Source organism: Calypte anna, chromosome 1, assembly GCF_003957555.1.
Source record: "Calypte anna isolate BGI_N300 chromosome 1, bCalAnn1_v1.p, whole genome shotgun sequence".
Lineage (NCBI taxonomy): Eukaryota > Metazoa > Chordata > Aves > Apodiformes > Trochilidae > Calypte > Calypte anna.
The window spans coordinates 77,918,872-77,945,320 of NC_044244.1; the positions used below are offsets into that span (position 1 = coordinate 77,918,872).

General features: G+C 40.3%; 1 protein-coding gene across 1 annotated transcript; it reads left to right on the forward strand.

The window, feature by feature from the left end:
- Positions 1-409: 409 nt before the first annotated feature.
- Positions 410-25,552, forward strand: SPICE1 (spindle and centriole associated protein 1). The gene is given in 19 exon segments (XM_030469415.1): positions 410-574; positions 1,146-1,193; positions 2,218-2,364; positions 5,059-5,161; positions 5,913-6,028; positions 7,605-7,702; positions 8,006-8,148; positions 8,401-8,541; positions 9,466-9,731; positions 12,908-13,039; positions 14,205-14,285; positions 14,287-14,353; positions 16,633-16,857; positions 18,881-19,240; positions 19,243-19,274; positions 22,090-22,261; positions 23,447-23,549; positions 23,868-23,955; positions 24,737-25,552. Coding segments are annotated over 19 exon segments (2,460 nt in total). The 5' UTR covers positions 410-490; the 3' UTR covers positions 24,791-25,552.
- Positions 25,553-26,449: the final 897 nt, after the last annotated feature.

The window sequence follows — 26,449 nt, forward strand, 5'->3', positions numbered from 1 at the left end:
TTGCTGATTGTCTTTCTTTGTCACCTCTCGTAATTTCAGTCTTCTTTTTATTTTTGTATCAGAGGGTATTTGCAGGGAGGTGAGATGTTTGTGAGTTGAAGAATTAAGAAGTGGAAGGCGCGGAAAAGTGACACAGCAAGGAGGAGCTCGTGGATTTTCCCAGTGGAGTATGGAGAGACCCCTCAGGACAAGGACAACGCAGCCAAAGCACTGCTGCACTTCGGGGTTGGGGGGGAAGGAGCTGTTCTCCGGCGAGAGGAACGCGGCGTGAACCGCGCGGGGTGGGGAGAGCCGTTGCCACCTCCCTCCCGTTAGGGCGGGGAGAAAACAAAGAAATAAATAAATAGAGAAAAAAAAAACACGAAAGAAAAAACCCAAACCCCAACGATCGGCTCCGTCGCTATGACAACGGCGGGCGGAGGATCACCCGGCCCCGCTCTGCCCTCCCCCGTGGCGCTGTTTCCGTGCCCTCCCCGCGGCAGGCTCGGCCATGTCGCTGCTGCGGAGGTCGCGGCCCCGCGACGCCGGCAGGAAGGGCCCCAGGAAGCCGCCGGCAGTCAAGCGGGACTGGGACGTGAGTGCTTCCCCCTGCCCCGCTGCCGAGCCCGGGCCTCGGGCCTGCTGCGGCCTCGGCCGCTCTTCCCGCTTCTCCTCCGGCTTGCGGGCTGCAGGCGGGCCCGGTAGCCACGACGAGGGGGCCGGCGCCGTAGCCTTTTGCCGGCTGGTGAAGGGCTGGGGAGCCTCCGTACCCTCGGACCTGCCGGCGGGGGGAGCCTTTGGAGGTCACTGTTCTCCGTATGGACTCATGTCTGGATTTCCCCTTTCTGTGTGGGGGCTTGGGCGGGGAGGGCAGACCGTGACGGGAGTTGTGCGTGGGTGGCGTGGACACGGCCCCTCTCTCGGCCTTGATGCTGTTTGAGATGAGGCCCCCAGCAGTCATGGCAGGGGTGTTGTTGGTCATGTCCCGCTTCACTGAGGGTGGAATGCTTTGCAATGCGATACAAATGGGAGTTGACTTAAAATGCTAGCGAGCTGTATTGTAATTTAGAAGCTTTTTTTTTTTTTCCCAAGTGAATCTTGGAAAAAACCCAAACAAGTTTGTCCTCAGTTCTGCTTCTGATGTGTTCTCTGGTTCCTATTTGCAGAATACTGTCCGTGATTTGACAGTCCTCCGTGCAACTCCTGAGGACATAGTAAGTTTGTTACTATTATTTATCCACTGCTGTTCCTTTCCTGTAGCAAGGAGGGGTAGTTGGTTATCTGGAGTCAGTGTTTACCATTCTTAGGATGTTTTCTGCCAGTGTTTAATCTCCTTTTTTAAGCTTCTGAAAGTACTGCTTCTTCTGTGTTGGTTCTTTACAATATTCTGCATCCAACAGTTTGTGTTTTTCAATTTTTTTTTCCATGGTGGTAGCCATAGTTGCTATTTCAATAAAGTGTATGTCATCATAAAAGCATAAAAACATAATCAAATCAAAACTCAGTGAAGTCCTGTCTCTGCTGGAAGAACTGAAACACATGGCTTACTTAATGAATCTCTTGAGTTCTGAGGATATTAAATTTTAATTTTAAAAATTTAGCTTTTTTTGTTTTTTTACACTGAGCAACCTGTTTAGTATGAAATATGTGACTTCCAGTTTGTTTTCTGTGGTAGCACTTATTCACCAGGTTGGAATAGGCAGTATGAACTGCTGTTGCTTATAGATTTTGGGAGGGTCTTCAAGACACTTGGACACAACAGCAGAGAGAGACTAGATTCAATACATTACTGTTCTGATAGCTCACTTTTGCAAGTCCCTCACAGGTTTCATTTGTGTAATTTGTACTTAAACTGAATATATAAATAATTGGTAGAATATCTCAGGTAACTGACATCAGGAAAATGGGGTGTGTCTCTTCATGCATATTATAGGTGGTAGTGTTTCTTTTTTTCCTTCCCTTACAGCTGAGAAAGTATTTACTGAGTCAGTGGTGTAGAGCAGATGTAAACTGAGACTTTCCCCATTCACCTCTGGAGTGCTTTAAAGTTTGCTGGTCTTAATGGCATTTTACACTTCCAGATGTTTCTGAGGCTGTCATTGGTACTACCATGAAGTTAACATAAATGTTATTCAACATATGCATGATACAATTAAGAAGAGTTTGTTAACATTACCCTGCAGATTTTGATTTAGATTTTCCCTTGATTTTGAAATGGTTTCTTTCATGTTTACCTAGTTGCGTCGCCATGAAATACACAAATCAAAAAACAAAGAGCTGGCACATCTGGAACTGCAAGAGAAAGCACTCAAAAGAAAATGGAGGAAGCAAAAACAACTGGCTGCTGATTCCCTGGAGAAAAGGAAATTGACCCTGATGCATGAGGTGAGAGCTAAATTTTCACTTTCAGCTTGGTGCAGATGATTTTCAGCAGTAGTGGAAATCTGCTCTCGGACGTAGGTCAACATTTGCTCCCCGTGTTAGATAATTTGACTCCATATAATGTGTACACTCTCCCTCCTCTGTGTTGGGTGCATGCAATGACTGGATTAGGCTGTCTAACATTAACTGATCTGTACAGTTGCTCATTTGATCCTTGTTGCCTGGCTATGCCCTCTATATTTCTGCAGACCTCTCTGGGTCTGAAGAGGAACTGTTTGTGAAGTTAAAACTGTGTTCTGTGAGAAAGATACGTGTTCTTACTGCCTGTCTTGCCTTCTTCCTCTGTCTAGTATTTTTCTTTGATGGATATAGGCATGTTTCTCTTTCTGGGAGGAACATATTTACATGCCATTGTTTGTTTAAGAGAGATAAAATGCAGAGTTATAGGGGCAGAAAGGTTGAAGCAAGAAATCAGTAAGAAAGAGCTTGTCTGGAAGGAAAATTGACAGAGCAAATGTTGGGGAGCCATGACTGCTAGGATATGACTAGAGAGACTTTTCAGTCTGTGTCTCACCTTAGTGCACAACCACTCTATATTGTCTCCTTTTCTCTGTTACTGTTGTTATGGTTTTTGCTTACTTCTGTGAGAGTATATCTTCCTAAGCCCCTTGAATACTACTCAGTTACAAAAGACTCAAAAAAAAAACCTAGGAAGATGCTGCTACTAGTGTTTTTTCCTTGTAGTTGTAGACTGAAGAGAAAGAGCAAAGGCATTTAAAGGGATAAGCAAAATTTTGATGTTTTGGGGATTTGTCTGCCTAAAAATCTGAATGAAAAACACTATGAGTTAGTCTCTGTAACTATGGATTGTTGAGAGTGAAAGTTAGGAATCTGCTAATGTTCAGCTATTAGAGAGGGTGAAAACAAATCAGTCAGGGTAATTTTGATCTGATTAAACACATCACCTTACTTTTAATTGCCTTAGGGTTTGGGGCAGGTAAACATTAGATGGCTAGATGGGAAGACTAGATTTAGCATCAAGTGTGAAGACTGAGTAGGGATTTGGAAAAGTAGATACGTGAGATGCTTGCTGAATTTTGAGAAGTGCAATATATTGCCATGTAATTCAAGCTCAGAAAACTAGAAAGACATGAAAATTTGGTGTATGGGAAACCATTTTGACATAACAAAGCATAGTAAAATGGGGAGAGAGTGAACCAGGTGAAATGCCACTGTCTGCAATTTTTTGAATGGGGCGGAATATAAATCAGGACACCTGCCAACCAACACTGAAAGAAACTGTAGCAATAACAGCACATAGTCCTCTGAAACTGCTGCCAACCAGTTCTTCTTATGATTCCTGGGAGAGCAGATATTGTCTCCCAGTTCTCAAATTTTGAGTAGAAGGACATGCATGAGCATGTCTTTCTTGTGGGATCTCCTGAATTACTTGCAGTCTCTCTGGCCAATTTGATTAACTACAATGAAGTGGAGATCACTTACAAATGTCTCGTCTCCTCTCAGGTGTTTAAGAGTAACTACCTTCTTTCCAGATTGTGAAATATAATTTGACTAGTTTTTCATTTCCAAGTTTGTGAATGAAACCACCAGTCAGTTAACTGAGTTTTGAGTTGTGTTCTGCCCACAGAGCCATGTCCCAGTCACCTCCATTGGCTCACAATAGGTGAAATCCTCTTGCTTTGGGCTCAGAGACCTCCCTTGTTAGGTGGCTGCTGTTGTGGTGGCAGGGAAGGACTTGAAATACTAAGGGAGAGAGATAAGCTGTGTCTTGGGAGAAAGGTATGGAGAGACCCAAAACATCTGATGCCAGATGTAGACACCTGTGTTTATGGATGTTGAAACTTTTATGGCTGTGTCTGGCTTTATTTTTAGGCTGGATTTTCAGTATCAAGACTGACTCATAGAATCATTTAGTTTGGAAAAGACCCTTAGGATGATCACTGACTCCCAACTGCTAACCTAACACTGCCAAGTCCACCATTAAACCATGCCCCTAAGCACCACATCTGCAGGTCTTTTAAATCCCTCCAAGGATGGTAACTCTAACACTGCCCTGGGCAGCCTGTTCCAGTGCTTGACAACCCTTTCAGTAAAGAGACTTTTGCTGATACTGAATTTAAACCTCCCTTCAGGCCATATCCTCTTATTCTGTCACCTGGGGGAAGAGACCAATCCCTTCCTTGCTACAGCCTCCTTTCAGGCAGGTGTAGAGAGCAGTAAGGTCTCCCCTCAGCCTCCAGGCTAAACAACCCCAGTTCCTTCAGACATTTTAAATCAGACTTGTTCTCTGAATCCTTCACCAGCTTCATTAATTTTTTTGGACATGTTCCAGCACCTCAGTGTCCTTCTTGTAGCGAGATGAAACAAAAATGAAACAGATATTCCTGAATTGCTTGGATTTAATCAGATAGCGCAGTTTTTATGTGTCTGTCACATGTAGGTAAGTGGTTTTTGTCCTGACAGCATGGAGATCAAGTGATTTGAGGATGCATTCTGATTTTTTTTAATTGCCAGATGTATGTTTTGATGAAAATGTTATAAACACCCAGCTTCTTGTTTATGTCTGGATGGAAGCAGACATAAGCAGATATTGTTCTAGAAGAACAATACCAAAAACACAAAGGAAAAAATCAGTCTGCTTGGTATGAAATATTTCTTTATATGCTATACTTTCAGATTCTGTCTGATCAATACTATTTGCCAGCTGTATTGGAACGATCTGATCAGGCTATGGCTGTGGCAAAAGACTTGTTTGGGGATGCTCCTCGCACACGAACAGGTAGACCCTTTATATGTGGTAGTATAAGTAAGATTTTCTCCTTTGTTTTTGTAAATAGGCTTGCTTGGTAAAATATTCTTTTTAACTATTTTCCTCTCATCACGTAACATATGATCCTGTTAATATTGAATGAAACAGATGAGAATAACACCCCCCACGGCAGGGAAGAGCAAACTGTGGCACATTATTCTACTGATATGGTCCACAGTGGAATTTGGATCACTTACTGTGAAATACCTGATGCTCACCATTTCCACAACCTATCCACCAGCCTATACAGAGCACTGCTTTGAGCCATTGAAGTAATTCTGTTTCTCATTGCTACATGGATTGATTACCTGCTCTTGGATATCACTAAAGATTTATCACCAATTTGTGAACAAGAGTTTCCTATCCTGGTTTGTGGGTCCTTGTGGTGCTGGAAGGCAGGATTGGCTGTTTGCATGTGATATCTTAAACTTAGATTATTTTCTCTGTAGGCTGCCATTTTGTTTTGCTTATAATCACAGTTTCATCCTACATGCTGCTTCTGCACAAGTGTCTTTACATAGATGAGAAGGACAGAAGCCTAGTACGTGGCCAAATGTTGTAGGATAACTCTATGGTTGGCCTTTGGTAGTTGTTTAAAGCAACATACACCCCTATGACCCTTTTTGTTCAAGGTACAGGAAGGGTTTTTTGCTACTAAGTCCCGTGACGTACAGCAGACCCAGTCCTCTGTGTTGTTCCCTGTTTTGTCTGATTCCTCTAGGTTTCCCTAATGTAACAATGGCTCCTAATTGTGACTCATCTCAAAGACCCATAGTACAAAAATGTGATCCTCACACCCATCTTTCCAACCTTAGTGAATCTGTCATGGATTCCCAGGTAATGTATATTTACCTCCATGCATGTCCTGTGGCTTTTTTATTTGCACAAAATAAGAATACTCAAAGGTAGAGTTTCCTAGCAGGTGTAAACCTGTCTTCTGTCTATTGTGTACCGTGTTGATGACATATGTAAAAAATGGTGTTAGATTGAGGTGAGTTTGTTTTGTGAGACTGTGAGAATCGTGATTTTTTTGGTTTCTCAATCCTGAAATATGAGAAACACCAACATCTTATAAGTCTCTCATGTTATCACGCACTCTCTTAAATACTGTAATTATTACCAAGAGAACAAAGTAATTGCAGACTAAGAAAAAATATTCTTGTGTCATTTAACTATGTGCTAGTTATTGAAATATACCTCTGATTTTCTAATTGTGTCTTCTTATCGGGGACAAAGCCATTTGGGCTTGAATTTATTTCTGAAGAGTACTCCAGTTAATTCCACAGCCTTGGTTAGTCCTACAAGTTTAGTTTTTGATAGTTCACACTATTTTACAATTATTTAGTTTTTGTAAAAAAGTCTTTGAATTGCTTCTATTTGTTTAAAATTGCATTTAGATTGCCTTTGCATTCAGTTGTCCTTTTGTGACATGAATTGTACCACTGGTGCTCACTGTGATTTTAGAACAGGCATGTGACAGTCCCAGAAAACATCTCACTGATGAAGACCAAAAGGGCCATGGAAGCAAAAGTGATGGTGCCATACTCTCATCATGTTTCCTACTGTCATGCACAAATACCTGCAGTTTCAGTTGCAGTACTTCCTTTTGACATACTTTGGTGTAGTATTTGGTTTTCGGTCATTCGTTTTGGGAGGGGGGTTTGTTTGATTTTTTTTTTTTTTTTTTAATGGGAAGCCTTGATTGTGTAGTAACGCTGGATTCATGCTACTGGATAAGCTTAAATTTTTAAAAGAAATGTGGACTCATAGTTGTCTGCTGAGGTGGGAGATTTTCTTTTCCTTGCATGCCTACAAAAATCAAAGTTAAATACTGTCTGGTAAAGCATAACCAGAAGCTTAGAAACTTGCTAGTTAGGGGAAACTTAACTCCAAATTTGATTGCTTAAGTTTTGCTTTGATTGTGGGACATAGGTTTCTCTTTTCTTCTGGTTGCATTTTACACATAAATATAAATGTAATTTTGCATATCTCGTTATGAGGTGGTTAGGCTAGTAATGTTAAATAGCTGAAATTTTAGGAATGCTATAATTGAGGTAGCTTTTTTTGTCTTCTTCCTGACATAGCTGTGTATTTGTTTCGTTCAGTCTTTAAAGCTTCTTTTAAAATCCTACAGTATTTGTGAAGTTTGTTATTTAATAGAAATCATCCAAATAAAAATATTTGCAGAGACAATTGTCAGTATCAGTAGTGGGTACTGAAGTCTCCCAAAACCGCTCCCACAAAGATGAGCGGGGTTTTCTTTATTTTAAATTTTGTTTTGAAGGTGGAGAAAAACTAATGAGTTTGGGTTTTTTCTTGAAATAGCTCAAGAAAATTGATTTCTGACTTCTTTGTAAGGAAAAACTGAAATTGCTCTGAAGTCTCTGTTGTTTTTGTTGTTGTCTCCTAAAAGGCTCCTAATGAAGTGGAGGAGGAAGCATTATCAACTTATCCATCAGAAGATGGACACCATGACTCTCTGAATTTGAAATCCAGCATCAGTTCTCATAGGTCAGTACAAATTTATTCATTCAGGCTTATAGCTTCTTAAAACTGAAAATAGATGTACTTAAAAGGCTGCTACGTGGGTATAGTTAAGTTACTTTTTCTGTTTCTGCCCCTTCTCCTTTCCTTACCTCAGAATTCTAGGAATATTGTTTTGTTGTAAACATTTAGATGGGGAATGAATGTGAGATGGGAACTCACCTGAGCTGTTAGAGATATTTTTAAAGGGTGCTTTCTACAATGTACAGGTAGTCTAGAATCATGCTATTAACCTGTTACAATTCACTGTTCTGCTTGTTTTGAATGTAGGCTACTTCATCTACTGCAAGAAGACAATTCCTTGATGAATTCTCCATTGTGGGCTGAAAAGGATGTGAGAAAAACTACTTTATCACAGGAATCAGATATTCCTTTGACTCCAATAGCTGTTTCCACATCATTGAATCAGTCAGGTTGGAACTGCCAAATCAAAACTCCTGAAGGGTTGTTAGGCTCTTCACAGGATCCTCTCTGGAATTCCTTTTCTGGGTGGGGGTGAGAGACAGAGACATGTGCTAATTTGGCTCAGATTAATTTCCAGACTAAGGAGCCAGCTCTTTTAATAAAATTAATTTATAAGGTATTACTTTTAAGAACATACTTGAAATACTTAATATGTGTATTTTTTTGTTTGTTTGTTTTGTGTGGTGTTGTGTTTAAATCAGCCCTCAATGCTACCAATGTAGTCAAGAGAATCTCTTCAAGACTTCAGAATGAAGGTGGAGAAGAGACTGCAGACTCCACTCACACTGTGAGACAAGTGCTGAACCCACATGCAAGGAAACAAAAGCAAATTGCAGGAAAAAGTTTAGTACTTTTAAAAATAACATACCTTAATTTGACCAAGGTCTTTATTATCATAAGAAAATACAGGTTTAAAGGGACCTTTGGAAGTTTTGGCAGGACTAACTTCAAAGCTTGATGAGGGACAGTTTTGTCCAGCTGGATATTGAGCAGGATGGACATTCCACAGTAGTGTGTAGTGTGTTCCTCTGTATTTTGCTCATTCACTGACAAAGTCCATAGGTATCTGGGAACCATAAATATGGCCCCCTTTGATGCTAACCATTACCTTCATAGCTGTAAAGTTCTCTCCTGCCTGGGGCTCTTCTGTTTCTGGTACAGCTTTCGGTTCTGTGCTGCACAGACTTATGATATATTTCAGGCCCCATAATCTACACACATTTATATATGGGAACTGACATGAGATACCAACTGTAACATGAAAGTTTTGCTGTAAAGGAGTTGCTCACTAAATACAAGACCTGTAAAGCAGCTGATATTTTGCACTGGTATTTCACTACCAAACTATTTCCATGCTTTTAACTGAGTCGGAGGGAAGTACAAACAGGTATCCATGATAACCTCTAAATATCCTGATCTAAGATATTTAAGATAACACATTCTAGTGGAAGGTGTCTCTGCCCATGGCCAGAGGGTTGGAAGTAGATGATTAAATATAAAGTCCTTTTCAAACTGAACCATTCTGTGGTTCTGTAAAATGCCCTCCAGTCATACTTGAGAGGCGGTAATGTGGTGGCAGAAAATGTCCTTTTTTGATTATATGAAAATAACTGGGGTGGCTGAGGATGTTCTTTGACGAACCATTTCAGCTCAGGGCAGGACAGGGCCTCTGCTGAGATTTACTTCAGTAAACACTGTAACTTCATTGGTATCACAATGCTTTCTATAGAAATTGAAATCCCAATGACACTTCTCTCTCCTCTCAGTGAAAAGAAAACAAACAGCGCAGAACTCTGCAAGGCAGAGGACAGATGATTCTCCAGCTAGTTCAGTCTCCATTGGCTTTCAGAAGGACAACAAATCCAGCCTAGATACTCTCAACAGCATGATACATGAAGTGGAGCATGAATTGGAGGAATATGAGCGATGTACAGGCCGTGAGGTTCAAAAAACAGAGAGAAGGGAAGGCCTCACTGGGTTTACCTTGTCACTGGTGAACGCGCTCTGCCGATTAATGCGCTACCTGAAAGAGGTGAGGAGACTTTGAATAACTTCTGTAGAGTGAATGAAATGCCACGTTGATGCCATGTTACTTTACAGATGTGAATTTCGGTCTTTTTCTGTCTCCTTACAAGTTTACTTTGAAGTCTTATGATACTTGCTTATTAGTTGAACTGCATGCAGTCAGGAGTTAAAACTTTGCTAGAAACATCCCTGATGAAAAGACTGCAATGAAAGTCTCTCAGTGACTGTTAGCAGACAATACCAATTGAAATAGTTTAAAGCTTGTTGTTCAAGTATGTTCAGATTTGTAACAGGGTATTAACTACAGCCTTGTTTAGAGATGAATTTTCTTCCTTTGTTTTCCTCTATTGTCAGAGCAGTGGATCCAAATCCCCAGTTTTCTCTGAGGGATTCCTTCCCTCTCTATCTATAGTAGCAACTTCACCTTAAGCAAGAATGACCTGAAATGCTCACTGTAGCAATGCACATCTGGCTATCAATGGAATTGCATGGACAAGAGGACCTGTAAGCTGTGTAGAACTTCCTTTTAAAAAAGAAAAGGAAAAAAGTGTGTTTGACTTAATCTCCAGCGCAGAGTTATTCAAGATGCATCAGTGGCTCACAGATTCATTTGGCTTGTGTAAAATCTTAAACTAGGTTATGGGAGTTCCAACCCTCTTAATAGATACAGAATATTTTACCTAAACCCCAATCCTCAGTTTAATAGCAAAGGCAATAGATTGCTAATGAATGTGGAACTGGTTTTTGATTCTTTTTCAGAGTATATAATAATTGGGGGAAAAAACAATGCCTTATTTAAGAATGTGATTTTTTTTTCTGGATCTAGAACACCTTATTACCCTGCATTTAGTCTGTGTGGAATAATTTACTTTCTTTAAGACCTGTAAGCAAATGCTAAATGGTCAGTTCAAGAGTGAAAAGCCACTACTACCAGAAGATGGACTTTGGCGGAGAAGGTCTTAGACTTTGAAAGAAGATAAGAATGATTGAAGTTGTAATACCAAAGCAGGGTATTAAATTTGGTTCCTTTGCAGTTATGGGGAAGGATTTTGTGGATTTTGAGTAGAATATTCAGGGGTTTTTTCCTTCCTAGTTGCTACTTTCTCTTTATGAATGTAACATTCAGTGTATCTGAAGAGGTTTTATCCTGTTCAAACACAAGGTCAAGGAGTTTAAGTGTTTAAGGTGACTTCTTATTTTAAAAGATGTGTACCAACTCTTACTTGTATTGACAATTTTTACTGAGCACCTCTATGATGTTTTTTCTACTTTAATAGATGTGTTATAATTTCTTCCTTCTAGGAGTTGATTGTTGTTTCAGAATTATCTGCAACTTTTTTAGATTAACTACCTAAAATGATGAGGAGAAATATATATATGAATCGCTCAAGCTACAAAGATGGTTAGTTGTGTTCAGAGTTGCTCAATAGGTAGTCAGTGTTCATCCTTAACTTTTGCTGACTTTTGTGCTTTTCATGGAACTCAAATTACTATAGAATTTTAGAATTCACTGTGAAGAGTCACAGCTTGCCTGAGTATATCTGAAAGCCTGATCACCATGGTGATAGGAATAAATCAAGTGCCCTGTGCACCGTCTGTTTTGCCTAGCCAGGGGAGTTAGCAAAGTTCTAATGCCCAAATTACAGCTATCAATGCATTTCAATAAAATGGTTTTGAAGAAGGAATTTTAAAAGCCTATGGTTTCAGGTTTACAATTGGTCTTCAAGAGTGGCAATGGGCTGGAAGGAAAAGACTTCTTTCCAGGTGTACTGAACCCAAATGGATGTATACAGCTGTTAACCCTCATGCTTTCCCCATGCATAAATATAAGAGACATAGCAGCTTTGAGGCTTTTCCTCCAATACAAGGTTAACAGTCCATAGGATGAGTAGGTACAATAGCTCATCCAGATGACCTAAGGCATCAATAGACTTCAACACTGCTACCAGGTTTAACATTCTTATTTTGTTCTGTCTTTGGTTTCTGAGGTGGTAGGACTGTTTACATTTTTTTTCCATTTTCTGTGCCGTCCTGCTTCACTGGGATCAATACAGATCAGTAAAGTTGTTCTCTCTAGGTGAAAGAGAACCACAAAGTGGATGGCATATCTCTGATATGCTTAAAAGAAGTATATCTGTCTATCTCTAGTGACAGTCTCTATGGTTTCTTCTCAAAAATATTTATTTATCCATTTACTTTATGTGGCTACAGAGGTGTTGTGTATTAACACTTCTTCGTTGGTGTTTTTTCAATTCTGGCCTCAATGGCAGCAGAAAATATGCTATGTTATGGGCAGATCATCTTCTAATTTTGCCTGTGCAGCAGACAAGAGTACCCCAGTTGCTTTCCAGGATCTCTTGTGTTTTGGAGATGGGATGTATTTCTCTTCTTGAGGGATTCCTTTGAGTAAATGCAGGGATCTCTCTGGGGAAGGGCCCCACCTGCTAATTCTGATGTGTTTATGTGACTCTGCAGCTTCCACTTTTTAAGCTACACAGGTCCCAAAAGTGGCAGTTTTGTATTCCATTAGAGGTGTAAAGGACTCTGTTGTGTGCAGGAAGCCTGGCTAATGCAGTGATCTGTCCTAAAGTAATAGAACTTACTGCCCACTGAAGATACCATCTACAGTAAGGTCTTCTGCATCGTGCTCGAAGTCTTTTGAAGAAGGCTTTTTGTCTTCTTAAAAAAATAAATTAAACCCTCTAGAACTTTTCTTTTCCCTGAGGGAAAACATTAAAAAGCAGCTACTTTCTCCTTTATTTACTTAAATTTGTCTGCATTAATGAATTAAGGAAACTAAAGAATAGGCACAAGTAGCACAGGATACTGACAAGCATCAGCACACCTGGAGTTACTGTATTACTGCATTAAGACTCAATGAATGACAAAACTTTATCCATGTGAAGAGACAATGCTGGTAATTTCAGCTTGTAAAAGTTGTCAAGGCAGAAGATCAAGGATGTGTACCATTTTCTACAGTGTCTTGGAGTAACATAGAAGGAGCAGTAAGCTCTCTGACAGTTCTCAAGACCTGAAAATTGGATTTTGTCATGAAAGTAACGAAGTCAATCTAGAAAAAGGGGCGAGAGCTGTTAAAAGTATGATGTGGTATATACCCATTACTGATTTCCAGTATGAATTTGTATCAGATATAGCAGGTTTTTAACTTTTCTCCCTCTTCAGAGTGAAACACAGCTTCGTGAGAAAGAAGTGATGAGACAGCAGTACGAGGAGATGTTGAATGAACACAGAGAACTGATTGATGCTCTGACTGCAGAAACACTTCTAGTGAGGGAAGAAAACACTACTATACAGGTACTGAGCCCCAGTTCCCCTCAGAATGACTTGTTAGAATACTGAGTTGTCTTGCTAGTGTGTGTCGTATGTTTAGATCTTAACAATAAACAGGAAGAAAACTAAAATTGAACAAGGAGTCTGATAATTATGGTAAGGGGGATGGGGCCAGAAAGGATTGTTTGGGAAGATAACATTTTACCTTCCTGCATGATATTTAACTTTAAAGTCTGAGATGATATTTCTGTTAATCTGAGATTTACTTTATTGGTCTACTGGTTTAAATGTCTGCATCTAAGCTTCTATACTAGTAACACTACAGAAGCAAGAGAGTAGACTAGTTATAATCCTACATATTTCTTTTTTCCATTTCTCAGTGGAAATAGATTTGTTGAATGGTTACAATTGGAATGAAGCAATAAAGCTGCCTTGTAGAGGGAGTGATGAGTTAGAAAAGAGAAAAACAAAGAATTTTGGAGGGGCAGGAGAGAAAATAAATGAGAAACATGGAGATACCAATACTTATTACTTCACTGGAATCTCACAAATTCATGCAGTGGTGTTAAGAGGCCAAATTTCTTCTCAGACCTGCTCAAGTACTGAATACTTTTCCACTACTTGAAGGGCCCTACAAGAAAGCTAGAGAGGGGTGTAGTGTAACAAGGCAACCAGGTGCCACTAATTGCCAGGGAGTGAGCATGAGCTTGTGTCAAGCCCACCTGTGCCCAATTAGGGTGGGCCCTTTTATTGGCCCCCTGGTCCTGCTCATGCGCAGTGGGGGCCCACCCTAATTGGGCACAGGTGGGCTCGACACAAGCTCGTGGCAATTAGTGGCACCTGGTTGCCTTGTTACACTACAGAGGGGCTTTTTACAAGGGCATGTAGTGATCAGAGAAGGGGCAGTGGCTTTAAACAGGAAGAGAATGTATTTGGGTTAGACATCAGGAAGAAATTTAAGTGTGAGGGTGGCAAGTCACTGTCACAGGTTGCCCAGGGAGGTTGTGGTTGTCCCCTCCCTGGAAGTGTTCAAGGCCAACCTTGAGCAACCTGGTCTGGTGGGAGGTGTCCCTGTCCATGCAGGGGGTTCCAAACTAGATGATTCTTAAGGTCCCTTCCAACCTAAACCATTCTGTGATTCTGTGAATACAGAATTCTGTATGTCTCTTATTTTTCCTTCATCCTTTAGAAGAAGCTTCAGCAGTACATGACAGTAACAAATGAACAGCTGATCTCTCTCACACAAGCATTTAAAAACCTCCCTTTGGTAAGAACCTAGAAGAGAACAAAGTCCAAACCATTTTGGAATTGCAAGCACAAGTCCAGTGAACGGCCAAGGTGTGTGCCTGCATGTGGGAAGAATGCGGTGGGAGTTGTGGCTAGTTAATCCCTGTAGTGGAAAATTTGGTATTTAGTAGATGTCTGCTTGAACAATACCTCTTCCTTGAGCATGCATGTCACTTCTGGAAATTCATATGCCATGGGTTCTGCTTTAAGCACAAGGAGTGTGCTACAGGTTGTTTTTTAACAGCATTACAGGTTGTATTCCATCCCTCCTGGCATTCTGCTGTCTGGGTCAGGACTTCAAGATTAACCTTCTAGCCAAATCCTGGGCTTGAACTTTAAGTGATACGTAGTTTGTTTTTTTTTAAAGTGTCATCCTTTTTTTTAAAGTAGTATCCTTCCATTAAGATAAGTTTAAAAGTCAGGTTTTATTCTGAGGTTCCTAAAAAAGAAAAAGCAAACAGCCGAATCAGGACCCCACCTTTATTGTTTACCGCCTTGCTAAGACAGCTCTACAGTGTGAGATTGCTTCTTCTGTAAAACACTGGAGGTCGCTGCTGACCAGAAACAGCAGCTGCTTGAAGCCCTTTAATCGGGCAGAAGTCTTGATGTGTTTGACTTTATGTCAGAGGTGAATCAGCAGTTGTGTGATACATGGCTACGTTGAGGTAGTAGCATTGATGGCCAAACTAAGCAAACATGATCCACCTTGTACTTTTTACATTCTTTCACCATGGAGTTTTCTCCCAACTGTCTTCCCCTGTTGGTTGCTTAATTGGACAATTTCTGCTCTCAAGGTCAGTAACTCTTTGTGATATTCCAAGAGTCCTTGGAACTATTTGTATTTTTTAGTTTAAATGTTGTTTTTTTGGACCATTTTTGTGGTAAAAAACCTTTCTTCCTGACTGTGTGGGGTTCTCAGGAAGAAGCCATGTTCCAGACCCCCTTTTTTGTGATTTGCCCCGGGTGTCATAAAAGCAAATGAAAAATCCAACCCCAAAATATACCCCCAAGCAATCAGAAAAGCACCCCTCAAAAAATCCAGCCAACCAAAAAACAGACCCTCCTGCTTCATAAAAACCCCAAACCGTGCTATTCAACAGTTGTGCAAAACCTAGAATTTCCCAATCTTTTTTCCTTATTGGTCTCTCTGCTCAGGAAAAGTAACCTCCCAGAGCAGAAGCTTCCTGAAGTACAAAAAAATGCCTTCCTCCCTCTGAAGGAGGTCTCTTGTATGCTGAAGACATCTGACTGGATGTGCCAACATTTGAGATACACACAGTTTCCGTGCTAAAACTCCCAGGACTGCACTAGAGACACCAGAGTGGCTGAGAAAGGAGTTGGGGGTGTATCATAGTGGCACGTAGCACGTAAGAGGGATACTTTAGAAATGCAGTGCTGTATGGTGAAACAGGGCAAAAAGATGTTGCTCATTTCTTACCACAGTCATTGAATAGTGGGTGACAGGTTTTAAGTTCAGTCTCAGAACCTCACTAGTGTGAGCCACAAGCAGTATCTTAGGCAAACAGCCTTTTCTGGTTCCTAGCCTTTGAAGGATGATTTTTTTTATTTATTTATTTTTGTCTCTTGGATTTTGGAATCAAGTTATGTTCTGCTTTTTTTCCATTGATGTTTCTTTTGGAAACAAATGTCCCAAACAAAATTGTGAAGAGAGAATTCAAAGATAGCACTGCTATAGCAATGGATGTAAGTGTATTAAAATAACTGATCTCACAGTTCAGCTACGACTTTGATTTCATGCTGTTCATTTTGTGCCTCCTTGGTATGTTCAAAATAGATGGCAACCTAGAGACAAGATAGTAGTAATTAAATACAGAACAATTACCTTTTTTTTTTTTCTGAAGATATATCCAATTTGAATTAATTTATAAAAAATATTTTCCACTCCACCACTGTTGCCATCAAATGTATAATATTTGTTAGGACGGGTACGCAGGTTTGCTTTTCTCAAGACAGTATTGCCAAAGGCAGCTCACTGAAATATGTATTCCTCACAAGACACATCTGTAAGTCCTGTGCATGATCTATAAACAGATCACTTACTAGTGCCCTGAAGCTGTGAGGCTGCATACAAGAACTCTTTTTGCTTTTAAGGCCAATTAAAATTTGTGTTATGCTCCAGTGAAAGAATTTTGTACAGAAGGAATCAGAAGGAATTTAGTAATCTGTGGGGAACATATTCTAATCTGTTTTATCAGATACCTGAACATAAAAGTTGGTATTGAGAATTTTCCCTGGGGCACTAAGATGCTTATTATATGATTTTCTTCTTTTTTAATTCTATCTCTGTTTTTTTTTGTCTCTTCCTTTAGAAAAAGCTGATGTGTGCTATTTTGAGCCTAAGGCTGATGCAGGCATCAGGGAAGGTATGCTGAAATTCCCACGAGAAGAGCTTTCTTTTAAGTTTCTCCAGAGGTCAGAAGCTTCAGGTGGTGCAGGAGGTGGTAGAAGCTTGCCACCTCATGTCTTCCAGCCAGCTGTACTATTGTCACCTCCCCGGCAGAAGAGCAATCAGGAATTGTCTCCCTTCCAAAACGGTGAGGTCTCTCTGGTGATAGGAGACTTCAGAGTCTGTGTAGCATGTCACTGTTTCAGTCTCACACTACCTGGATTCATTTTCTGTGGAAATTTAAAAATTTGTATGATTGGCCACATTGACCCTGTAGCTGGAATATAGCTGGGCCCTATATCCTACTTCTGCACACAGATATGCATTTCATTTCTTCCTATGCCTGTTGCTATACAATCTTTAGGGTTTTTTTTTTGTCCCCTGCAGTTCTCCATCTACTCTGTGCAGTCCTGCCAGTGGCAATCAAGACCAGCATTTTTATTTTATACTTGTTTTGATTGTTGCTTTGGTATGATTTGCTATAACTTTTTGTTTGTTTATAGCAAGCATATCATCAGGTTGCCATCTGCTGATGGTATAATCTGGCCTCCATCACCTTTAATGGTGCAACTACTGAAGACTGGAAATTCAGTGCACAAACCAGGATGTCTGTAGGCTGCATACTCTTTCAGGAAAGGTTTTTCTAAAAGCTTTGGGAGCAGGTTTCCACTGGGTTTTATGTAATACACAGGAAGTAGTTGGAGAACTTTCATGTGTAACTGTGTAGTGTTGGATAATCAAATGTACTCAGTCTTCAGTAGCTACAGGCTTCAGGAGTTTTATAGGTCAGTAGCTCAGTTCTGGCTGTTGGGAGGAAGAAAGTTCATCAGGGGTGATTAAGGAAGGTATTTCTTGTTTAAACTTAATGCAGTGAGCAGAAGGGAGAACCCTTTGTGACTCTCCGAGTTAGCTGTTTCCTCCTGCAACTTTAATTGTAACCACATGCATCTTAGTGTGCTTAGGCCCTTGCAACCCTCTGATGTGGAGAGGTGGATAAGTCTATGGCTAGCCTGATGACTGCTGACAGGAAGATGGGCACTGTAGTGGCATTTTGTGCCTACCCTCCTTTTTTTTCCTTCCCCCTTTCAGCTGTGTTGCTGTGCAAGCCTTTATCGAGTCAGAAAGTCAGCCTCTAGGGTTTGGGTCTTTTTGATCTAAGGATTTTGCAGGACAATTGAAAGTTTTAGATCTAGTTCAAGCTTTTAGTGGTCACCTATGCTGCAAGGAGTCACATGATAAATCAGGAGGAAGTGAACTAAAGGTAGCTTCTGCAGAAAACATGTGTCTTCAATCCCACTGAGAACTGCTAGATGTTTTTCTGTTATTTGAAACAATAGAAAACAGTATTCATAGACTTCACTATAGTTTAGCGGTGTAAGAAATGTATTGTTACTCTAAGACTGTTAATGATCCTAAATGGTTTAACAAATGTTAAACTTCATGAATGTTTCCTTATGAAAAAATATTCATAAAACAGATTTATGTGTAAATTTTTCAATGACATCCTCTGCTCAGGAGACAAAACTAAAGCTTGGGAAGGAATGGGCTATTTGGTATATAAAATACAGAAAATCTGGCTTTGATAACAAAATCCAACTTGGACTTAACCTGTAGCAGCTGACAGTACTGTAAGGTATTTGGTCATGTGTGTGTGGTGTTATCAGTGGTCAGCATTAGCACACAAAAAATAACCTTAATATCTTTTTGCTGGACTGGGGGCATGCAGTCTTTTTCTTAGGGCTGAGTAAAAGCTTATTTAGACTCTCACGTTTTTTACCAGTCTTATCATATTTTTCTAGACGTTTGCTACCAACTCTTAGATGCCACGACTTGTTTATGTTGGATTTTTAGAAATGAAGGACTAATACGTAAGAAATATTTTTACTTTCTGAGAATTCAAGACAATTTATCTTGTTCTCTTAGATTCTTCTTAGTTCTCTTTAATGATGTAAATGTAAGACTATTTGGAATAGAAAATAGTAAACCTGATGAGTTTTTGCAACAGGATCATGCATAGAGTAACTTTGATCAGTAACATAATACCATTCCAGACAGATGTTACAATTCAGGTTACTACTTGATTATTACTAGCCTGATGCAGTAAGTCACTGTTAAGTTTCTTGACAAGGATCACATCTCTCTCCTTACTTTTCCTTTGTTTCTTTTAGTAGCATTTACAGCCATTTCTCAGTCTCCTGAAAACACCAAAAAAGAACCATGCAAGGAAAGGAGCTCACCTTCTTCCCTGCAAACACAGAGCACAACTGAGGAAAACTCTCTCATCTCTCAAAGGCAATCAATTCCTCCTGCAGACAAAGGCTTGGAGAGTTCCCACAAGAAAAACAGTCTGTCCTGCCCAGGTGACACTAGAAAAAACAGCACAGCTGAAGAGTCTTTTCAAAATGGTGATCTCCTGAGACAGATAGCTGAGCTTACACGACAGAACGCTCTCATGAAGGCTCAACTGAGCAAATTTGGAAGCTTATCTGAAGACAGAAATGACTGCCTACCTCAGCCAGACCCAATACAAACTATAATCCTAGTCCAGACTCTTCACAAGGACAGGTGAGAATTTAACAAGAAAGTATTGCTGAATTCATCTTTCTGCTTTCCCATACATTAAAAATAGCATCTGTGATGCTTTAAGAGTCTTTTTCCCTGTTGCCAAGTGTTTTAAGGAAAAGAATAGAAAAAAAAGATTATTTTCATTCGTTTACTTGGAGACTTTGATTTTTATCATTCCTTAAGGATGTTAATACTAGTTTCTTATATTGAGCACACATAGAAGCTTAGGATAAGGTTATGCTGCAAAAAGAGAGGTATGGTTGCAACACTATCAAGCGTCTCTTACCTTGAGTAATCATAGAATGGTTTGGTTGGAAGGCACCTTAAATATCTCTTAGTTCCAATCCCCCTGCATGGGCAGGGACACCTTCCACCAGACCAGGTTGCTTAAGGCCACATCCAGCCTGGCCTTGAACACTTCCAGGGAGGGGCAGCCACAACTTCCTTGGGCAACCTGTGCCAGTGTCTCACCACGCTCAAATTAAAGAATTTCTTCCTTATCCTCTCACTACACACCCATGTAAAAAGCCCTACCCCAGCTTTCTTGTAGGCCCCTTTCAGATATTGGAAAGTCATGGTAAGGTCATCTTGGAGTCTCCTCTTCTCTAAGCTGAACAACCCCAACTTCCTCAGCCTGGCTTCTTAGAGGAAGTGCTGCAACCCTCTGATCATTTTATTGTCTCTCCTCTGGACATGTTCCCTGAGCTCTATGTCCTTCTTATGCTGGGGACTCCAGAACTGGACACATTACTCCAGGTGGGGTCTGACAAGAGGGGGGAGAATCCCCTCCCTTGTCCGGCTGTCACTGCTTCTTCTGATGCAGCCCAGGGCATCGTTGGCTTTCAGGGCAGCAAGCACACACTGATGGCTCCTGATGAGCTTCTGGTGTACCAGTGTCCTTCTCCTCAGGGATGTCCATAATCTTTTCTCCTCTCAGCCTGTATGATGCATGGGATCTCCTCAACCCAGGTACAGAACCTTGAACTTGGTCTTGCTGACCTTCATGCAGCTTGCATGAGTCCACTCCTCAAGCCTGTCAGGGTCCCTCTAGATGCCATCCCTTCCCTCCAGTGTGTTGACTTCACACAGTTTGGTGTCGTCAGCAAACTCACTGAGGATGCATGCAATTCTAGTGCCCATGTTGCTGACAAAGATGTTAAGCAGCACTGGCCTGAGTATCAACCCTTGAGGAACTCTACTCCTCACACATCTCCATTTGGACACTGAGGCACTGATCATAGCTCTATGGGTGCGACCAGCCAGCCAATTCCTTATCCAGCAAATCCATATTGAATCCATATTGTTCCAGTTTAGAGATCAGAATGTTGTGTGGGACAGTGTAGAATGCTTTGCACAGGTCCAGGTAGATGATGTCTGTTGCTCTGCCTTTGCCCACCCAGGCTGTGACCCCACTGTAAAAAGCCACCAAATCAGCTAGGCAGGATTTGCCCTTAGTGAAGCCCTGTTGGCTGTCACCCCTTTGTTACCTGCTTGCCTTAGCAGAGCCCTCAGGAGGATCTGCTCCATGATCTTGCCAGGCACAGAGGTGAGACTGGCCTGTAGGTCTCTGGGTATTCTTATTTTTATTCCAATTTTGAAAATGGGGGTTATGTTTCCCCTCATCAGTCAGCAGGAACTTCACCAGACTGCCATGAATTTTCAAATATGATGGGCAGTGGCCTTTGCAACTCATCCAGCAGTTCTCTCTGTAGGTGAATCCCATCAGGTCCCATGGACTTGTGCATGGACTTCAGGGTCCGTAGGTGATCTACAGTGGGGGGGATCTTCCTCTATCCAGTCCCTGCCTTTGGTTTCTACAACATGGAGAATAGTAACAGTGAGACCACTGCACCAACCCACAGGTTCTTTTCAGTCTTGTAAAATACATGTTTAAATCTGTGCCTTTTACCTCTCTTACTACTGTGACCCAAAAACCTATGGGATTAAAGGTGATGCAAGTACATCTCTTGCAAATACTTGATTGCAGTGCATATACTAGTTGGATCAGTCTGTCCTGCTGTGTGGCGAAAATTCCAAAATCTTTAGGGAAGAAAGAACTTGAAGGCTTCACTTCACACAGAAAACCTTTAATCTGCAACTAAACAGCTCTTCAGTGGCACCCCAGTGAGTGGAATTAACATCACAGAAATTCCTGATCCCTGCCCTTGCTGCTGTCTTTCCTGTTGTTCTGTCACAGTGGCTGAATTACTTTTCAGTTAAGGATCCTAAAGTTTTTTAATTTCCTCATGCAAATATAGGCTGAATGTTGTAACATTCCAGATTTTATTATGTTCTGTAATGTTTAGTCATTTAATTGTACAAGGTGATGCAAACGTTGATTTTGTGTTGATTTTGTGGAAGCAGTTGCTGTAGGGGGAGGGGTAGAAGTCAGAGTGGATCAAAACCTGGTTTAAAGATGAGTTCTATGATACTTGTAGAAATATGCTTTTGCTTCCCTTCACCATCCTGAATGTGTATCTCTCCCATAAAATATTTTCTTAGTTATGGTTAAATGTGGGACGGTTAGGGTTTTTTTTTTTATTGTTTATTTTAATGGTATAAACAGTAGCTGGCTTTTCCTATTTGTAGGAAGACCAATTAAATATTAATTGGTTACAGTAAATTAAGGACCTAGATACAGGACAGTGAAAGGGACAGAAACAGGTTTTTTTCACAGGGGATGCTATGTAATTATATTTCTTTTTGGGTTGAAATTAAATGCATAGAAGTATTTGAAAAAACAGATTGCATGCTGTCTTTGAAGATGCGAATTCAAAGTTTTTAACTGGAAGTAATTATTCAATTATCCAAGTAGACTCATCTTGTGGTAGCCAAGAGCTTGGAGGAAAGAATAGCAGAGCTGAATCGTCAGAGTACAGAAGCACGTGATAAACTGCTGCAGCTAATAGACCAGCAGAAATCAGCTGCCCCTGATACAGTCCCACCGACAATATCTTCTGCTCTGCCCCCATCCCTAAATAATACTGGTAAGTATCCAGCTTCAGGAGAAACAAAATCTAGTAAAACAATATTTTTTCCCCCTTTTGGGAGTTCAGTGCTCATATGTGATTGGATCAGCAGTTGTGGTCAGCAGTATATTTGCTCTTAAGGACTGTGTGTTGCAAACACTCTTCACTTTAGAAAGCTAAAAATATATCAGCTAAACTTCTCTTATTTTCATAGTTATTTTCATAGTAATTTACTGCAAATATCGTGCTTCATGGTAAATCTGTTCTTTGTTATGTCATCGTCTGCAGAAGTATTCTGCTGCATAGTCACTGGTGGGCAGAACCAGGCTTTTTTAATCAGTCATCTCTGCAGAGACTTTTTTAATCAGTCTTTCCTGCTGGGACAGATCAGGGAAAAAAGTCTAAGAGTTTACATCAGGCTCCTAGAAATCACGGCATAGTGGTTATCCAATTCTCAACCACATTTTAATTTTTGGTATTTTGGATGCTCTTTCCACTAAACTGTCTTGCTGAGTTACTGCCAGTGCTAACAGAAAGAAATAACTGAAGCTTCCAGTCATATGAAGGGAATATCCACAGATGCAGTTCATTCCACAGATTAGCTGCATTGTTTAACTATGAGCTAGAACACTCTCTAGCAGGTGAAGGCTGCTTTTGTCTTTTCATGGAGTTACTAAAAATACTGGCAGAACTGCACATGAGCATGTACACATCTGCTGTCTAGGACACCTGCCCTTCCCCCCTTCCTAAAGCACAGAGGATGTCTAAAGGGAAGGACTTGAGGCAGTGAGGAGAGACCACGTGTGTGTACATATTCATGCAGGTAGATATGCAATTGATTCATAATACTTACAACACTTCTAAGGCTGTTGTAACATAAACTCAGCACAGTGAATAAAATCTTAAAGGAACAAAGTAGAGAAATCAAGTCTCAGAGGCTCTGTTTGGCAAAAGTCAGAGGGTTTATCCATGGAAGAATCATTCTGTAGTGCATGTTATGTACTTAATATGTAGCTGCTTTCAACATCTGTCATTTCCAGAGAGTGGGTATGGGGCTGATGTTTATCCTGATTTTGTGTCTGATATGTGTATTCCATGCAATTGAAGAGTTATGCAGTGGCCCTCCAAAAATGTGAAAATTAAATGAATGCTTTGCAATTCTGCTGTGTTCTCTTTAGAATTAAGCTATTCTTTATTGCCTAGAAAATGCAAGGAGGACAATGGAAGTGTCTATTCCTGTGGCAGTTGCTATGGACAGCTCCAAAGAAGATAGTGTTTCCTCTGCCAGTACAACCAGTTTAAGAAGGTAAAAATTAACCCTTTACTATTTCATTTCTCTGGTGTCTTGACTGTCCAGCAGAAATGGTTCATGATGGAAAAGCTGCAGTGTTTTTCTTTGGCTTCATAGACTTCCCCTGATTCTGTTATACTCAGCTCTGTGGAAATGGGACAAAGGTCCTATAAGCTTTTTCACAACTTCCATTGTTTTTTTTTTAAATTTCTTGCCATGTAACATAAGACAGATGACAAAGGATGCTGAGGCATCCTAACTAAGGAAGTGAGACACGATTCTAGTGGTCACTGCCATTTTTCACTTTTTCCATCTCATTTTCAATGTCTGCAGGTGTGTAGGAGACTCTAGCAAACCTTATTCACCCCTAAGTGCCACGACAGAAAGTGTGACATTAACTCCTGTCAGCCAAAGACCAAAGGTAAGACTGAAGGATCTGCAGCCAGAAAGTTTGATTGCAGTGCCATGTAAGGCAAAAGTGAGACAGATAAACAGGAGAGATCTCTCCTACCTTAAGTCTTCTAAGGCTAATCATAATCAATTCATGGCAGTTTGGATTCTAGACAGTTGGTAAGGGGCCTGAGTGCTAGTGACAGAGCTGTTATTTACAAGTGAATAATGCTGTAATTACACTTTATGCTGGGGCATCTTCCTGTGTTAGCACTGGGAACCTCTGTCAGTCTTTTCATAGTGACTCCAGAAAATTTCATGTAACCATGATGATGTACTAGTAGAACCACATAGAAGAGCCAAGCAAGCTCTTATCTAGCTGTTGCTAAGGTCAGTTGCTGAAGGGTAAATAAATCCAAATGCAAAGAAAAATTGCCAGTCTGGATCTTTGATTCCTGGTGTGTAAAGAGAACAGACTACAGTGGGTAACTGCAGGCAGTCTGGTAAACCACACACAGATCTTTTTGTTTGCTTGAAAGCAACCATGCAATACTGTCTTTCCTGGTGTCCAAGATAACCTTAATTAGGAGTGATAAAGAGAAACAAAATTAGGGTCCAAGGCTCCCTGTTCTGACAGCAAACTGTACATCTTCAGTGGGGAAATTAGGAATGCTTAAAGTAGATGTGGCTTAAACCAGGTGTCTGAAGTAGGTGATGTGGCTGTCTCTGTGGTGCCACACAAGCTGCAACTAACTAACAAGTCTGTGAGAAATTTGTAATACATTAATTTCAACTGGTTTCTTTTGTCACAGGTGGAAAAGCAAAAAGAAGAAGGCTGGTTTGCATTGTCAATGCACATTATGTAAAAGATGCTGCTGTCAAGTCCTGTATTTTATAAAAATTTTTTATGAACCACAATTAGATCACAACAATCACCCTCTCCAGTTGTACAGTTTAACTCTAAAATGCTTTCATGTCAGTGTCATTACCATAAAAGATCTGTATGCTTATTGTATTTGTGCTGTACAGAGCACTGTAGGAAATCCTGGGAATGAGTTTCTAAACTGGACAGGATGCAGTGACATTACCCTTTTCCACTGAACAGATCTTTCACAAGATTGTAGACTGTTGTAAGCAATACAAATTAACATCTGACATCTGCATTAGATATGCTGAAGACAGGAGGTTTTAGAAAACTTAATGAATGTGAAACTTCCTGAAGTATGTATTCACCCAAGATATGGGAATGAAACAGTAAGAAAAACTGAGATGAGGGAATTTAACTATGTTCAAAAGCAATGTGGAGATTAGGAAGCCAGTCTGTTCCTGATGGCTAAGAATTTGGATTAGAAATAATGTGTTCCTTCTGTGGTTTACAGTTCCTTCCAAAAGTTGTGTTTTCTGTTCAGTAAACATATCAGGGATTACATCTGGACTTGAGAATTGCGTTTTTAAAATCTTTTTATAGCAAATAATAAAGTGACTATTTGAAGTTGAAATCAGAATCTCTGTTTTCTGTGTACTAAAGTATGCTCCTCTTGATACAGCAGAAATATGTGATGAGTACAATTGTATTAAGCTGCTTTGATATGTATGTATATAATACTGACTATATTTTAATACTGTTTTTATTTGACTTTTTAGGCTAGCCACAGTTTTATCACTTACAATAAAATCTATGACTGTGAGGAAATGCTCATATATCTCTTCCTTATACTGTAGTAAACCTGGACAAAAACCTTTATAATAGAGATTAGAAAAAGAAAAACATATCTGCAAGTCTCAAAACCAGCTTTTAAGTTGCTTTAATATTTTTGTTTTTTCTTTTAACTATTAAATTTGCCTCCAAAGATATTTATGGGGTGTGGGGTGGACACAAAGCCTTCAAATCCGTTCAGTTTTAGAAGAACGAAGATAAATTAATTCTTTCTTTTCCATTTCCTGTAAGGATTGTTTGTTTTGGGTTTTTTGTTTTGATTTTGTTGTTTGGGGTTTTATTTTTAAGGGTAGGTTCCTTTTAGACAGATACAGAATATCTAAAAAATGAGGGATTCACAGGAGGACATGTTCAAATATTCACTGACATTTCTAATATTTGTTTTTCTATTGTTAACTTTGGGAAGTGAAGAAGGCTCCAAGTCCTGTGTTTTGTGAAGCAACAGCTAAAATTGCTTGGAAGAAATCCCTCAACTCATGCAGAGGTATGAATTGCAAGGTTAGGATGGACTGCATCACACACATTAATACTGTTGCTTCTGACTTCCTCTAAGCTAATCATTGCTATAAATGCTCTGTAACATCCAAGATTTCCTTTTGGATTATGGGCTTGGAATTAATCTTTTGAGTCATAACCTGGTTTCCTTAATTTGGGAGTTACTCTCTTTGGTGTAGGTCTGGGCTGCATTAAAAGAAGTGTATCTGGCAGGTGAAGGGGGCAGGTGACTGTCCCACTCCTTTGTTGTGAGACCCCACTTTGGAGTGCTGGGTTCAGTTCTGGAGCTCCCAACACAGGAAGGACATGGAGC